This window comes from Mirounga leonina, unplaced genomic scaffold, assembly GCF_011800145.1.
Source record: "Mirounga leonina isolate KUSES-001 unplaced genomic scaffold, KU_Mleo_1.0 Mir_176, whole genome shotgun sequence".
In the NCBI taxonomy this organism is placed as follows: domain Eukaryota; kingdom Metazoa; phylum Chordata; class Mammalia; order Carnivora; family Phocidae; genus Mirounga; species Mirounga leonina.
In genome coordinates, this window is record NW_023270454.1 from 32,395,626 (window position 1) to 32,412,355 (window position 16,730).

General features: G+C 35.5%; 1 protein-coding gene across 3 annotated transcripts in view; it reads right to left on the reverse strand.

Moving 5' to 3' along the window:
- Window positions 1-16,730, reverse strand: part of MND1 (meiotic nuclear divisions 1) — a 114,965-nt gene that overhangs the window by 59,820 nt on the left and 38,415 nt on the right. For all 3 annotated transcript variants that reach the window (XR_004682427.1, XM_035022874.1, XM_035022872.1), the window contains exons 5-6: window positions 7,524-7,598; window positions 4,826-4,940 (exon numbers count right to left, since the gene is read on the reverse strand). Coding sequence is in view for 2 of the 3 variants with exons in the window: in XM_035022874.1 (XP_034878765.1) it covers window positions 4,826-4,940; window positions 7,524-7,598 (190 nt within the window). In the remaining variant the exon portion in view is untranslated. The remainder of the gene's footprint in view (window positions 1-4,825; window positions 4,941-7,523; window positions 7,599-16,730) is intronic.

The following is a 16,730-nucleotide window of genomic DNA, read 5'->3' on the forward strand; positions in this document are numbered from 1 at the left end:
AAATCTAAAAAAAATTCTCTAGTTTTAGTAATAAGGAGATCACTGCCATTTACTACTTAAATGTTTAAATTTCTTGAATCTGTGGGTTTATAATTTACATCAAATTTGAAAAAAAAATAGCCTTCATTTCTTCTGACAGTTATTTCTTCAAACATTTTTCAGGCCTGGACACATGTACACACACACACACACTCACACACACATACCCCACCCCAAGCATACACTCCTTTTGGGACTTTGATTACAAATATATTAGGTCATTTGAAGTTGTCCTACATGTCATGGATGCTATACTCATTTAAAAAATTTATTTTTCCTCTCCAGTTTCATTTTGGATAGTTTCTACTGCTATGTCTTCAAATACACTAATCCTTTTTCCTGCAGTTTAATCTGCTATTAATTCAGTCCAGTGTATTTTTCATTTCAGACACTGTAGTGTTCAACTCCAGAAGTTTAACATGAATCTTTTTTTTGTATCTTCCATGTTTCTACTTAACTTTTTGAACATACACTTTAAAAAAAAAAATTTTTTTTTTTAAAGATTTTATTTATTTATTTGAGAGAGAGAATGAGAGACAGAGAGCATGAGAGGGAGGAGGGTCAGAGGGAAAAGCAGACTCCCCGCCCAGCAGGGAGCCCGATGCGGGACTCGATCCCAGGACTCCAGGATCATGACCTGAGCCGAAGGCAGTCGTTTAACCAACTGAGCCACCCAGGCGCCCGAACATACACTTTTTAAAAAAGACTTACTCATCTATTTTAGAGAGAGAGAGAATGCAAGCAGGGAGTGGGGGAAGGTCAGAGGGAGAGAATCCCCAAGCAGACTCCCCACTGAGCACAGAGCCCTGATGCAGGGCTCCATCTCACAACCCATGAGATCACAACCTGAGCCAAAACCAACAGTCAGATGCCCAACTGACTCAGCCACCTAGGTGCCCCTATATGATACATTCGTAATAGCTTTTAATGTTATTGTCTTCTAATTCTACTATCTGTGTCAGTTATGGGTCAGTTTTGACTGAAGGATTATTGTTTTCACTAAGGAACATCTTTTCCTACTTCTTTGCATGCCTGGTTATCTTTCATTATATGCTAGACATTATGAATTTTATTTTGTTGGGTGCTGAGTATGTTTGTATTTCTAGAAATATTCTTTAGCTTTGTTCTGAGATGCATTTAAGTTACTTTGCAATAGTTTGATGTTTTCAAGACTTGGCTGTTATGGTTTGTTAGATGGATGGAAAACAAAGCTCAGTCTATGGCTAATTAGTGCTTGCCAAGTGAGGCAAGGTGTTCTTGAGCGCTCCACCTAATGCCTTGTGAATTATACATTCTTCCAATCGGCCTGGTGAGAACAGGCCTTATTCTTGGTCCTGTGTGAGTGCCGGGTACTTCTTCCCTCTAATTCTCTGAAATTGTTCTTTCCCCAGCTTTTGGTAGTTACTTCACCTGCATTCACCGAATACTTGAGGTGAACCCTCTGTAGATACCCAGGGATCTCTTTCTGTATAACTTTTCCTCTCTAGTATGCTGTCCTGTGAACTCTAGCCACACTGGTCTCCCTGATTCTCAGTTCCATTTGCAGGGCTCTGACTAGGTTCTCCTTCCTTGTGCCACAGCCTGGAAATGCAATAAAATAAGCCGACACAATTTTAAGACTTACTTTGTCTATTTTCTTTCTCTAAGAATCACTGTCCTTTATTGTCTGATATCACGTAACTTAAAAACCTATTTCATATATTTTGTGTGTTTTCAGGTGGCAGAATAAATCCCGTCTGTTACTACTCTATCTTGCCTGGAAGTAGAACTGTCACATTTGAATAAAAGTTTGTTAGCTGTTTTGAATTTTAAAACAGAGGAATTGGACATTTCTCTATAAAAGTATGAACTGAAGTTAGTCTAAAACTCTTTTTACAGGTGTACAGGCTTTAATAAGATTTTTTTTCTTCTGATTATAGTTTGGTAGCTTTCCACAGAAAAAAACATCCTACCTTCACATCTAAAATATATTTAGGGAATAACGGAATTATCCTACATAACTGCTGTCCATTAAATAAGTTGTAATTCTCTATAATTAATGTATTTTATTAAAATAGATAATATTTTTAATGGAGTGAAATAAAAATAATACAAAGCCAGGAAGGAAGGACCCTTATTCTCTCATTCCCCTATAAAGATCAGAAATGCACAATGTAAAAATGTCAAAAATGAATACACATGTAATGAATTCATCATTATAAAATTTTACAGGATCCAAACACAGATCTTATGTGACTACATAATTAAATACAAAAAGATAACCTAGGTCTGATGTTGATAAAGAATGATAAAGTTTCTTAACTCACTGTTATCCAGAAAACATTTTCTTCTCATTGACTTAGACCTCATAGCCTGCATAATACTCATACACATTGACATGTTTTCCTTAGGTTGAAAAATAAATTACCAACCATAAAGGTTAAGATTGAGAACAGAGGTCAGGCAACCAGTATAAGTTACAGTTGGAACTTCCTCCTCAACTATGTTATGCTACCCTCCAGAGAATTCATCATCACTTATATACCCTGAAATTTCTTCCATCAAGTTTCATCACCTTTCTAAGAGGTGAGGAAATTGCCAAAATTGCTGCTTGATTCAGAGATACAAGAATAGCAACATCTGAAATTACATGCCTGAAATAAGTTTCCCCTCTTCATGAACTATTCTGGCACAATTCTCTACCCTTGTGGATTTTCTGCACCTCAAGATGATCCATGGGCTTAGGATCACCATCAGTATAGGTCAGAGTGGTTTTGTAAGACTAAATAAGTTTTAGTGATTCCTGAGTGGACAGAAGTAATCAAAATTATGAAAAGGATTGTAAAAATAGGAGGTCACAAGTAGAGGTGATCTCAGTCAGGGTCATGTCTCCAGGGAAAGAGCAATGGCAAAATAATGGGGACAACAAAGTAGAAAAGGAGAAGACTTGATTGGTTATGGCTAGGAGTTGTAGGTCCTTGAAAGAAAAGAGAATGAAATTGGGTAAGCAAAGAATTGGTATCATCAAGGAAAAAGTCCCCTAACACACAAAACTGAAATTATGAAGGAAGGCAGAACCAAATAAGAGTAATATATGAAGGACCAGATTTGATAACTGCGAAAACAGAATTTTTATGATGAACAGCTAGAGGGCACAGCCACGCTGATCCTAAAACTAAATTACCTGAAGGTATTAAATCTGGGGAAGAAAACTGTTCTCAAAGTTTCTTTCATGACACATTTGATGTCTTCTTTAACAAGCAGCATGCATTTCCTTTTAAAGACGATTCATGAGCAGGCCTAGCCTTCTCATAGTAACCTCCTACCATGTCTCTTGTTGCTTTGAGGTGCTCGCGTTCAAGGAGGGTCATTTGATATTAGTTAAAACTTCAAGACTGATTAAAGTGGTTCATTTTGTAGCAGATTCGGCTAGCACTTTATTCTGCAGGATGATGATAAATGAATTAATCTGTGGGCAGCATGAAAGAGCGAACATGTCTCTCTAAGTACTTGATTTACAGAAAATGACTGGCTCAGGGGAAGAGAGGCTATTCTGTCCCCACCTCTTTTTGAAAATCGCCCTGGGTAATCGGCAGAACCAGGGCCAATAGACACCATCATCTAGACTGTGGACTACACGTACGTGATTAATGCCTCCTGCAGATGTGCAAAGCGGCGACCTGTCTCCAAAATTAAGTTTAACTTTAGATTGCACCAACTGAACTGCTTAAATATTTTTTAATTGCAAAGACTACCATCAGGGACAATTTAATTGTAGTTAAATTATTCTCAAGCTAATTTTAAAGTACCAAATATTTTCGATTTCTCTCAAAGCCTTCAATCACATACTATCAGTTTTTTTTTGTTTTTTTTTTTTTAGAAACGCTTCACTAGGTAAAGTTCCCTAAATGAGAAGACAGGCTAAGACAGAAAAATGGGATGAAAGTTATACATATTTTCCTAAGCAATTACATGCAGTGTCCTTATAATATACTCTTTCACTTCCTTAAATATTCAGATTTCCTTCTTTACATAAATATATAAAAATTATTCAAAATAAAGCTTTGGAGATTAGTTTTAAAGTAGGAGAAAACATTACTGGTATATTCAAAAAGCAAGTCAATGCACAGACTGATTTTCTGTAACTTGAAAAATCATATTTTTGGTATTATCTTTCCTAGAAGATAATGGTGGGTTTCGTTCTCGAGTCAATGTACTTGGGGCAACTTAACTCCTCTGACTCCTCAGTTTCCGTAAACTTATATTTTCTGTCTTTATCCTTCTACCTTATCTACCTTCCTTCTTCTTAAAATGCTTATAATTTCAAAGTTATCACTATTCAATGCTTTAAGACTCTTTAAAGGAAATATTAATGTAATATTAATACTATTAATGGCTTGATTTTCTCATATACATGAAGAATGGTTCCCAGGTAACTAGAGGTATAAAGTCTCTTTCATTGACAAAGTTAAAAACTTTCAAGGTCTGAGTCTCCTTGAGATTCTCTCTCTTTGCTCCTCCCCTCACATGCATTCTCTCTCTCTCAAGAAAAAAAGTTTTTTTAAATTAAAAAAAAAAAGGTGGGGGGAGCACCTGGGTGGCTCAGTTTGGCATTCGACTCTTGGTTTTGACTCAGGTCATGATCTCAGGGTTGTGAGACTGAGCCCCGTGACTGGCTCCACACTGGACATGGAGCCTGCTTGAGATTCTCTCTCTCTGCTCCTCCCCTCACTCTCTCTCTCCCCCTCCCTCTAAAAATTAAAAAAAAAAAAAATTAAAAAGCCTTCCAAGTGTGATATGAACTTACGTATTTCTTCCACAACTTGTGGGTCACATTCTTTGTACTTTTCTACTTCTGCCTTTAGCTGTTCCCTTTGGTCTCGAAGTGAAGAAAGTTCTTTTGCTAGCATGGTTCGCTCTTCCTGCATTCAAAATAGTTTTATGTAGAATTAAGACAAGAAAAATACCACATGTTGTAAGGTTATATCTTTTGTAAATGTTTTCATTTTATTTCTCATAACTAATGTGCACTAGGCTTTTGGACAGTATTATATATACACATACCTATATTCACAGTATAAGAACAAACTCAACTCTCATTTTCTCTGAAATCTCAAGCATCTTTCATATATTTTGACTAGTTGAATGGGAATTAATATGTAGACTGGATTGCTCATAAATAGATGATTATCAAATCATCTATTAGATGATTATCAAATGTTAGGAAAAGATACTGCCTCTTAGGTAGTTTCATAAGATTGTGTCAATATATATAATATTTTATGGCAACATCATCATTATACAATTTTCCTTAAAAGTGTGATAGGTAATTTTTCAACCTTTAAGGATGATTAGCCTTTAAAAATATTTAAAGATATCAGAAATAACAAATTCTTGCTAGTGGCCTCCTATCACTTTCCTTTAAAGGTAAACCAGAATAAAGCTTTTAAAACAAAAGGATCCAACAAACACCATTTGAAATTTCTAGCCATAGTTCTCACTAACAGGTAGAAGTCACAGTGCCATAGTTTTCAATTCGTATGTGTGAACGGTTATGGTACAGATTCATAGGATAAGCCTGAGGCAAAGCCAAGTAGAGTTTAAGTTGCTTTGATGGGACCTACTTAAGGTTCCTTGCTAGCTTATATTTTGGTGCTTGTATTTTTTGACTTTTGCCTTTAACTGTTCTCTTTTGTTCCAAAGTGAAGAAAGGCTCCTTTACTAGCATTTGTACAAGGGAATGCATATGCAGAGCAGCATGGTCTGAAGCAGCATAGTCCAACAGAACTCTACAATGATAGAAACATTCTAGATCTGTGTTCTCCAATGCAGGAAACATTAGCCACATGGACCTACTGAGTATATGATAAAAGGCTATTGTTACTGAAAAACCGAATTTAATTGCATTTACTTTAATTTAAATGTAAATAGCCACCACACATGATTACAGTGTATACTGTATTAGCACAACTCAGAAGAGATTTAAAAATAATGATAATATAAGATTGTTATTATTTGCCATCCACAGCCAAATTATACATGCTCCACAATGAAAAAAGAAAAGCAGCAAAATGGTGAAGAATCTGTGTGAAGGCAATGATAACTCTCCAGACACCCTGAACTGGGAGACATCTCAGACTGTTACTAGATCTTTGCCACGTTAATTTTTTGTGCCTTTAGTTACTCGAATTAAAAATGGAGATAGTAATAGTGGCTACCTCCTTGCACTGTTGGCAGGATTCAATGAATATAAAATGCTCTGGGATAGTATTTGCCTGGCTCATAGAGAGCGGATTATGTATGTTAGCTATCGTCTTCAGCAGCAACACCATCACCATGAATAATGCCAAGTAAATGGGGGCTAGGTGTTTCTGAAAAATCCTGATTTGTGTGCTTAGGATGAACACAAGAGTTCATCTTTCTCAGGAGCCTTTCTAAACTATTATACTCCTCTGAGATCTGCAGCACCCACAAGGATTTTTCCCAGGTGCAATGGATCCAGGGGACTGGGTAACACTCAGCAGACAACTTTTGGGCATGAATATTAGTTGAAGGTGCACCTACAATTTATTGCCAACATTAAGGAAGAAAAAAAGGATCAAATAAAGAAATGGTAATTGCTACTGTCAATTAAAGAAATATAACAGCTTCAGATTATGCCCAGATCTTACATTCCCTTAAATATTCTTCAAAAATTACCATTCTCCAATTCTTCTCTGTGACTGCTAAGTATTCACATAAAAGAAGGTATGTGAAATAATTTTGAAGAGCCACTGTAAGCCTGTGGTGTATCCTTTTCTACAATGTGACTATTTTTGAGTCTCTTTCACAATTAAGTGGTACAAATAGAGGCCTAGATGGAATGCTTGGTGGTGCATGTAGATATTTAATATTCTTTCACGTCATAAATCCATACTTGAGATAATGATGAAACTAGAAAGTGATTTTTAAAAACCCCTAATATAATACTTCATAATACTTTTTAAAATAAAATAAGTCAGTAATCATTTAAATAATTTAGAAATATTACAAAGCCTCAAGGATAATATATTGATAGTTTTCAATTTGTTGTGTGCCAAGACTTAAAAAAACATGACTCTTAAAATTTTACATAAACATTTATAAAGGGCTTACCTTGTACCAGGTACTCTTCTGAGTGCTTTGCAAATATTAGCTAGTTTAATCCATACAATAACCTAATGAGGTAGATTTTATCCCCTATTTTTACAACTGGGATAACTGAGAACAGAGAATTTAGGAGAGTTTCAAACCCAGGCTCTCTGGCTGCAGGGTTTGTGCTTCTATGCCATGCTGCCATATACAATATAATACAATAATAAAAAATAAACCTAGATTTACAATTGGTGAATCCTACCAGGTCCAATGTTCATGTCCTTTGCTGTACTCACCTCTCTTCTGGTAGGAATGGTACACTCCTCACAGGAAGCTCTAAGTTCTTACTCTTCTATTTACAATTGACATTATTAAAGAATCTACAAACTTACCGTTTCATGTCGGCCAATTTTAGCTTTCTCAATGCTTTTCTGTAGATTTGTGTGCTTTTGGTTTCCCTCAGATAACTAGAAAATTAAAACAAATAAAATGGCTTTCTAGGACAAACTTGCTTAACATGAAGTTTATGAGTCAAGAAGTCAAAATGAGTTTGTTTTAGCCCCAGGTCAGTGTAACAAACAAGTCAAAGACTACAATGGGAACTAACTTCTCTAATTTGAAGAAAACCAAGTACCATGAATCATGAGGGCAGAATGAAAAAAAAAAAAAAAAAGGTTCAAAAATATTTCCTCTTATCCAGTCAGAAAAGTGAATAATATGTTTTCAATCTTTTCTGCAATCTTTATTTATCAGGTCCCCCAATTCCATGCCAAGTAACTTGAGGTATATTATTTAGTTAGAAATTGAATTTGAAAATTCAAAACAAATGTTTTACATAAATTCTTCCTTCAAATTTCATTTCACTTCTGCCTAAAGTCTTTTGAAAACACCCTGGACTGTTTCTTATAGACTTGTAGTATTATGGCCTGTTTCACTAACATAGAGTCAAAAATGAATGCATCACTTATTATTCTTAAATCAGGTACGTTATGAGGAATTACATACTTGATATACTAAATTCTTAAGAAAAAAAATCTATGAGCTGTTGCTGATTTTATGCATGTTTTACATACTTTAAAAGTGATCAGTTCAAGTATTATACTAAGCTTAGAAAGTAGTAAGTTGTATGTGGAAATGGATCAAATAATACCAGCATAAAGAGACCATAAATATAGAATATCCGTTAGCATGTGGCTGAGCCCACCCCAAAAAGGACTGGTTAATTTCAAAACATCGCTTCCCCGTCTTCTCATTTTTATTAATCGCACCTGGTCCATGACTAAATAAATATTCCCAATATTAAATTCTCTACCACATCTTTTGCTAGTTAGAAATTTCAGACTCATATGATTGGGTAAGAGTCTCCTTAAAATATATTTTACTCCTCCCTCACTCTTGAGTTACAAACATTTAGAAAATAATTAATAATTGGATGAGTGATTTCTTTAAGCTGATTATAAGAAGCTGACCTTTTACAATATGACCTACTTATATGTAGAGGGTAAATAATGCTTATTATGTGTCATAGATTAAAAACCACAAACGGAATCTTCAAAAACTTAGTAGCTTTACCCTGGCTTTAGGAAATCTTCCATTTCTCAGTATGCATAAAGGAAACATTGTCAGCTTTCCTGTAATGGTTCATCTAGTCACTGATTCTAATCCATAGCATGAACAAGATCCATCTGTGATGCCAAGAAGACACCACCACCAAACCAGTTATACCTCTTCTGAGAGTAATTATCTTCCTAAGAAAAAAAAAATCTGCTATACATTTAGGAGCCAAAATAAAGCTTTAAAGTCCTAAATTTAACAAGGAGATCTGGTTCTTTAAAACAAGGGTTTCCATTTATAAAATAACACCATGTTTAAAAAGTTAATATTCCACCCTGCAGGACTCACCTGAAATAATTAATAAATGCATGTGACATTTAAATTCAGGAATAGATAATCTTCCAGTGAAAAAATACACATACCTATTAGCATAAGATATTGCCATTAAAAATGTTCTTAAAATAACCAGATAAGTAGATGTTATCCAAATAGTTAATAATTGTACAAAAATAAGCCAATAAATAACGGATATATATCTTAATTACATTAATGAAGTGTCTTCCAGGTACTGTATGTCTGTTTGTAGTTATTTATAACTTAAAAGCATTTGAAAGAGAGCTAATTCAGGAATTCCTTAACTTTGAAAATAATATCTACTTTAAAAGTGATTTCATGGGGCGCCTGGGTGGCTCAGTCATTAAGCATCTGCCTTCGGTTCAGGTCATGATCCCAGGATCCTGGGATCGAGTCCCACATTGGGCTCCCTGCTCAGCGGGAGGCCTGCTTCTCTCTCTCCCACTCCCCCTGCTTGTGTTCCTGTTCTCGCTGTCTCTGTCATATAAATAAATAAAATCTTAAAAAAAAAAAAAAGTGATTTCATGATTTGTCATTTTAAGTATGTTGGTAATGGAGGAAGGCACAACTTAAATGATGTGATCAAATAAGAAGCTTCTGCTATCTATCCTAAGTACTGAAGCAACTTGGTTCAGCTCCATGGTGAAGGATTCTTGGTACCCTGTTCTTAAAATCTCAACTACCGGAAACAATGAAACCAACTCTTGTAAGGCAGCCCTTACTAACAGCTTTTCATCTACATATCTCTTAGAAGCAATATTGCTATAGTTCTTAACACATACCCTGGAATTAAACCAAACCCAGGCTTTCAAGTGATAAGAGCTGGTATTTTTAGCCACCATATAGATATTACCTAAACCAGTCCTCAAACTTTAGCATATATGAGAATCACCCAAAGGGCTTATTAAGACACAGGTTGCTGGGTTACAACTTCCCAGTTTCTGAATAGGAGGTCTGAAGTAGAACCTAATAATCTGCATTTTAACATGCTCCCAGGTGGTGGGTGATGCTGATGCTTCTGGTTTGGGGGCACCACATTTTTTGAGAACTACTGATCTTAACAAAAACCTGTTTTGTTAAAATAACAACCCAACTACAATACACAAGATATTAATATATGGGAGAATATTATCTAGTTCATCAGCAAAAATGAATTACTGCTAAGTATTGTAGGCTGAACTAGAAAGAAAACAAAACAAAATCTTAATAATTCTGTCACTAAAAGAAATACAAAAGTCGGCATTTACAAAAATAGAAAAATGAGTGATACTCTATATTCCAGAAAGGTATTCATCATAAAATTCCTTTGAAGAACACTCTATATACATTTCCATAAGTAAGACAAGAGCCAACTATATACTATACCAAATCCATTTCCAACTTTCACTAAAAAAATTTTGTAAAACCCAGTGATTCAGAACAAACAATACCAACAACAAAAACAACTCATAATTAGTAAGAAGAGGATTTCATCTTAGATTTGAGGATCTGACACAATGCCTCTCTTTAATGCATTCCAGACCACCTATACAGACACTCAGGGTTGAGAAACATAATGCCAATGTTTTCTAAAGAGCTAATTCACTGCCTGGAGGAACTGCCTATTCATAAGAAGAACAGAAAGACTGATTCAAGCTGGCTACATTGGAATTCTCATTTGCTCCTTTTAAGAAATAAAAAGATTTCAAAGCATTAGGGAAGGAATATAGAAGTTTTCATAGATGGGAAAGAATGTCAGGCAACAGGGAATGCGGAAAAGAGGTAACAGCAAGAAAAACCAGATGAGTCTACTGCTTTATCAAAATTCAAATACAGTATGTTGGGGAAAAATAGGTTCTATGTCTCGTTGCTCCTTAAAAAAAAAAAAAAAGAGCAGTATCATTTACTTTAATATTTTATATATTTAAAAAATCTTGTTAGGGTACCTACAACTTTAAAATTCACTTAAGGTGATATTTCATTTAGGCATCAGTAATAAAGGAAACTGAACAGTGTAAAGACATTTATATATAAAGATGGGAGCCATGTAATTGCCTTAACAATAGAGAAATGCTAAATCAATATTTCATGGTATAAGTGTGCCACAATTATGTAGCCAAAGGAAATGTTTTGGAAGAATTTTTAATGACACTATGAAATACAGAATAGAGTTTTTTAAAAGCTGGAAACAAAACTGTCAATACATTTGAGAGTTTATGACAAAAAAATGCAAGAAAATGCACAAAATTTTAAAAATGATTACCTCTGTATTGTGGAACATACTATTAAACTTTCTATATAATAAGCATATGCCACCATTATTTAGAAAATTATTTTCCCATTATAAGCAATATTTGAATGTATTCTCAAGAAATGATTTTTATTTTAAAAGACTCAAACAATGCAGAAGCATTTAAACAAAGTGACTTTTTGCTCCCCACTTCTGCACCATCCCCAGAATCCCCTCTCCACAGGTGACCCCTGTAAAGTCTAGTGGGCATCCTTCTTGTCCCATTCCTTTGCTTTATTTTCAGATATAGGTCAATATAAAGAATATTTCAAACACATATAGGTTTATATTTTGTTATGTTCTGTAACTTGCTGTTTTTAGTGAAATTTCCATGTCAACATATATACATAGGTCTACTTAATTTTTTTTAAAGATTTTATTTATTCATTTGAGAAAAAGAGCACACACATGAGCAGGGAGGGACAGAGGAACAAGCAGAAACCCCGCTGAGCGCGGAGCCCAAAGCGGGGCTCCATCCCAGGACCCCCCGAGATCATGACCCCTGCCAAAGTCAGATGCTTAGCTGAATGAGCCACCCAGGCATCCCTACTTCATTTTTTTTTTTTATTTTAGAGAGCGAGCACGTGCACACAAGCAGGGGGAGGGGCAGAGGGAGGGAGAGAGAGATTCTCAAGCAAACTTCTTGAGTTTGAGCACAGACCCCCACGCAGGGCTCAATCCCATGACCCTGAGATCATGACCTGAGCCAAAATCAAGAGTCAGATGCTTAACCAACTGAGCCACCCGGGTGCTCCTAATTTTTTTTAATAGATTTTTTCAGAGCACTTTTAGGTTCATAGCAAAATTGGATGGAAGGCACAGGGGGTTACTTGGAAACCGCCCCACAGACACAAGAACCAGTTTCATTTTCAAATGAAACCCCCCATTTTTAACCTCCCCCAGAGTGGTCCATTGAACCTTCATTGACACATCATTATCACCCAAAGTCCATTGTTTACATTAAGACTCACTCTTTGTGTTGTACATTCTATGGTTGTGACAAATGCATAATGATATGTATTCATCAGTATGGTATCATACAGAGTATTTTCACTATCCTTCACATCTTCTGTGCTCTGCCTATTTATCCCTGCCTCCTGCCAACCTCTGGCAACCAGTGATCCTTTTAATGTCTATATAGTTTTGTCTTTCCAGAATGTCATGTAGTTGGATTCACACATTATGTAATCTTTTTAGATAGGCTTCTTTCATTTAGTAATATGCATTTAGGCTCCTCCATGTCTTTTCATGGCTTGATACCTCATTTCTTTTAATCACTGAGTGATTGTCTGAATGTACCATAGCGTATTTATGCATTTACATACTGAATGACACCCTGGTCGCTTTCAAATTTAGGCAATTATGAATAAAGATACTATAAGCATTGACATGTATGTACGTTTTCCACTCATTTGGGTTAATCTCAAAGAGTGCAATTGCTGGATCATAAGAGTCTGATTAGTTTTATAAGAAGCTGCCAAACTCTCCTCCAAAGTGGCTGTACCATTTTGCATTCCCAAGAGCAATGAATGAGAATTCCTATTGCCCCACATCCTCACCAGCATTTGGTGATGTGCTCATTCTTTTTCTACTGTCTACATACTATTAGTTTATTATGCTATTATCAATAGCTATTAATGTCCTATTTTTCATTACAGCAAGCCTCCAACACTCCTGTCATTTGACATAGATCTCCGAGCACGTGTACAAGACTTTCTGTAATGTATAGTATAAGCAAAATTGCTGGCTCAAGACATAAACATATAACTTTTTTTGGCACTTTTTATTGTGGAAAATACACATAAAATTTAAACATCTTTTTTTTTTTAAAAAAGATTTTATTTATTTATTTGACAGAGAGAGACACAGCAAGAGAGGGAACACAAGCAAGGGGAGTGGGAGAGGAAGAAGCAGGCTTCCCGCAGAGCAGGGAGCCCGATGTGGGGCTTGATCCCAGGACCCTGGGATCATGACCTGAGCCGAAGGCAGATGCTTAACGACTGAGCCACCCAGGTGCCCCCAAATTTAAACATCTTAACCATTTTAAGTATATAATTCAGTGGTAGAAGTAAATTCACAATGTTGAGCAACCATCACCATTACCCATGTCCAGAATTTTTCATCACCCCAAACAGAAACTTTACACCCATTAAAGAATAACTCCCCATTCTCCTCTCCATGCAGCCCCTTGTAACCTCTACTTTACCTTCTGTCCCTATGAATTTGCCCATTCTAAGTACCTCATTTAAGTGGAATCACACAGTATTTGTCCTTTTTTGTCTGTCTTATTTCACTTAGCAAAATGTATTCAAGGTTCATCCATGTTGTAGCATGTCAGAATTTCATTCCTTTTTAAGGCTGAATAACAAATATTTCATTCTATGTATATATTGCATTTTGTTTACCTATTCATCTGTTGATGGATCTTTGGGTTCTTTCCACATTTTAGCTATTGAGAATAATGCTGCTATGGACACTGGTGTACAAGTATCTGAGTCCCTTCCTTGCTTTCAATTCTTTTGGGCATATACTTCAAAGTGGTATTGCTGGATCATATGGTCACTCCATGTTTAACTTTTTGAGGAACTACTAGGCTGTTTTCCACAATAGCTTCACCATTTTACATTCCCACCAGCAATGCACAAGGTTTCAGTTTCTTCAACATTTGTTATCTATAGCTTTTACTTTTATAACATGTGTGAAGTAAATGTTTAACTTTGACTTTAGTCTTTGACCTTCACTGATAGAATATAACAGGCTTACTCCCTGCAGGTTTCCCCATAGTGGTTACTGTTAGTTTAAAAGATTGATAATCTGATGGCTGAAAATGACATTCCATTACTGTTTTAATTTGCATGTCTTTGATTATCAAGATTTAGCATCTTTTCATCTATCTACTGATCTTATGTATTTTTTCAATGACTTAATACCCTTTGACCATTACTTTATTGCATTATTTACCCCTCTTTTTTTTTGAAAGATTTTATTTATTTATTTGACAGAGGGAGAGAGAGAGAGAGAACATAAGCAGGGGGAGGGTGGGCAGAGGAAGAGGCAGGCTCCCTACTGAGCAGGGAGCCCAATACGGGGCTCAATCCCAGGACCCTGGGATCATGACCTGAGCCAAAGACAGACGCTTAACTGACTGAGCCACCCAGGCACCCCACTTTACCCTTTTCTTAAATATTTTTAGGAACTATGTGATAGATGGTAATCATTTGGTTATATATGTTTGACTTTTAATGTTGTCTTTCAATGTACAAGTTTTCATTTTTTTAGGCAAATCAGCTATCTTTTGGCTTCCAGATAGTGTGTCTTGCATCGAAAAGCCTCTCAAACTAATATTGTACAAATAATTTCCTTCTATTATCTGTAGAGTATTCTTTTGATCTTTCACTTTGTAAAAGGCCTCTGGTTTATTTTGGAAATGATGTGAGGTAGGGCCCTAAATTCAATTCATTTCAATGGATATCCAATTATCCCTATAATTCATTCAACAGTCTGTCCTTTCTCTACTGAACTGATAAAGATGTATAGAATCTTTGTCATAAAGTAAACAAGTATACATAAGCCTGTTTATGGCTTTTTATTGCTCTACTTATGTTTGTCTACCCTTACACAAGTAGCAGATTTCATTACTATAGCAATATATTTGCTTTGATATCTAAAAGGTAGAATCCCACCTCACTGTTCTTTAATACTTTCTTGATCCTTCTTACAATTTCTCTACCACATGAACTTGAGAATCATCCATAATAATCCAATGGGATTTTAGTTACCACATTAGCTATATAGACATAAATTGACATTTTTATAGTTTCCTCATTCGTGAATATATTGCTCCATTTTTTAAAGAGCTCTTTCATGTCCTTCAGTAGAGTTTTGTAGTTTTCTTCATGTATGTCTTGCCCATTTCTTGTTAGGGTTTAATATAATTTTGGGTGCTACTGAGGGACAGCCAATGACCTCTTGCCTAAGTCTATCACTGTATGGAATGTTCTTTGCCACAGTAGTTGATTTCAAGTGTTACTGAATCAGAATGAAGTCAGTCTTTTTTTTAATGGTTATGGGAAACAAGTCTCTCCTGCCCTCCGGATTCTAAACTCCAAGGCTACAAGGAAGCAAACAGCCCAAATCACTGCTGGCAGCCATCTCACAACACTCTAGAAAGCCAACTTCAGGACATGGGTATCACACAAAAGTCAAAGCCAAGATAAATGCAGAGAAACAGAGTCACAATCTTGATTAAATGATGCCTGAAGTATGCTCTACTTTTGAAAAAATTTAAATGACTCATTAAGTCAATTCCACCCTTATCATTTATGCCAAATAAATTTGGGTTTTCTGCCATTACCATGGTAAACATTTTAACTATTATAACAGGTAAAGCTTTAATAATAGTCTGTTTCATTTACTGCTGGCTAGCAATGAATGCTGTGAATTATTCTGGAAGATATCAGATTTAAAACATTCTTATTCCTCTATATTGGGTTATAGAACTAAGTCTCAAGGAACAAGAGTGGGCAGAATAAAGTAACATAAGCCAGGAAGGTTCTTCATTCAATAAGCTTTTATGAAGTGCCCGCTATATACACAGTTATAATAATATTGGCTTGAACCTTTTCACTAATTATAGTAACAAATAACTCAAGGCATGTAGTGAGCACTGACTGTTGAATATTTTTGAACTGTTTCTCCTTAAGCAATAAGATAGTGCTCATTAAAAAAATAACACTCTGTGAAGCTAGCAAATTAATACTCCATTTAACAGGGAGATCACATTTCCAGCAACCCAACCTGTGCAGCACACTAAGAACCTGGAAATGAGAAAAGTACACCAGAAATCTTAAATAATGGACACAGGAACTAACAGTGAGGATCACATTAAGAAAGCAACACAAAGGGAAAGTGAAGCCACTCAGTAAGTGCATACTTGAGAACCCCAAAACTCAAACTCTCATACATAATATACCTGCTGAAGATGAGATCACAACAATCAAAATTACAATGTGAAGAAATGAACTATCAGAGTCAGAGCAGTACACAACAAACAGGAAATAAGCATTCTTTCAATTACAAATGTCAGGAGTATGTATGTTCAGTAAGATTAAGTAATAAAAGGAGAAATGGAAAACTAAAGAAATTATAAGAAGGAAAAAGCAAGACAATTTGGAAATGAACTATTTGAAATTGAACTATCTGAAAACGAACTATTTTTGATTTCTAGGAAGTGATAAAAAAATTAAAAAGTAGTTAAGAGACATGGAAGATAAAGAAAGTCCAACAGAAAGAAGCCTTATAGTGTAGTGAAACTACTTAGAAGTTGTGACTATAGTTAGAATCCAACTAAAAGTCACTCAGATATTTTGAAAGCCAAAGACATGCAAAATCCAACTGACAAAGTGAAGCAAGTCAGATACAA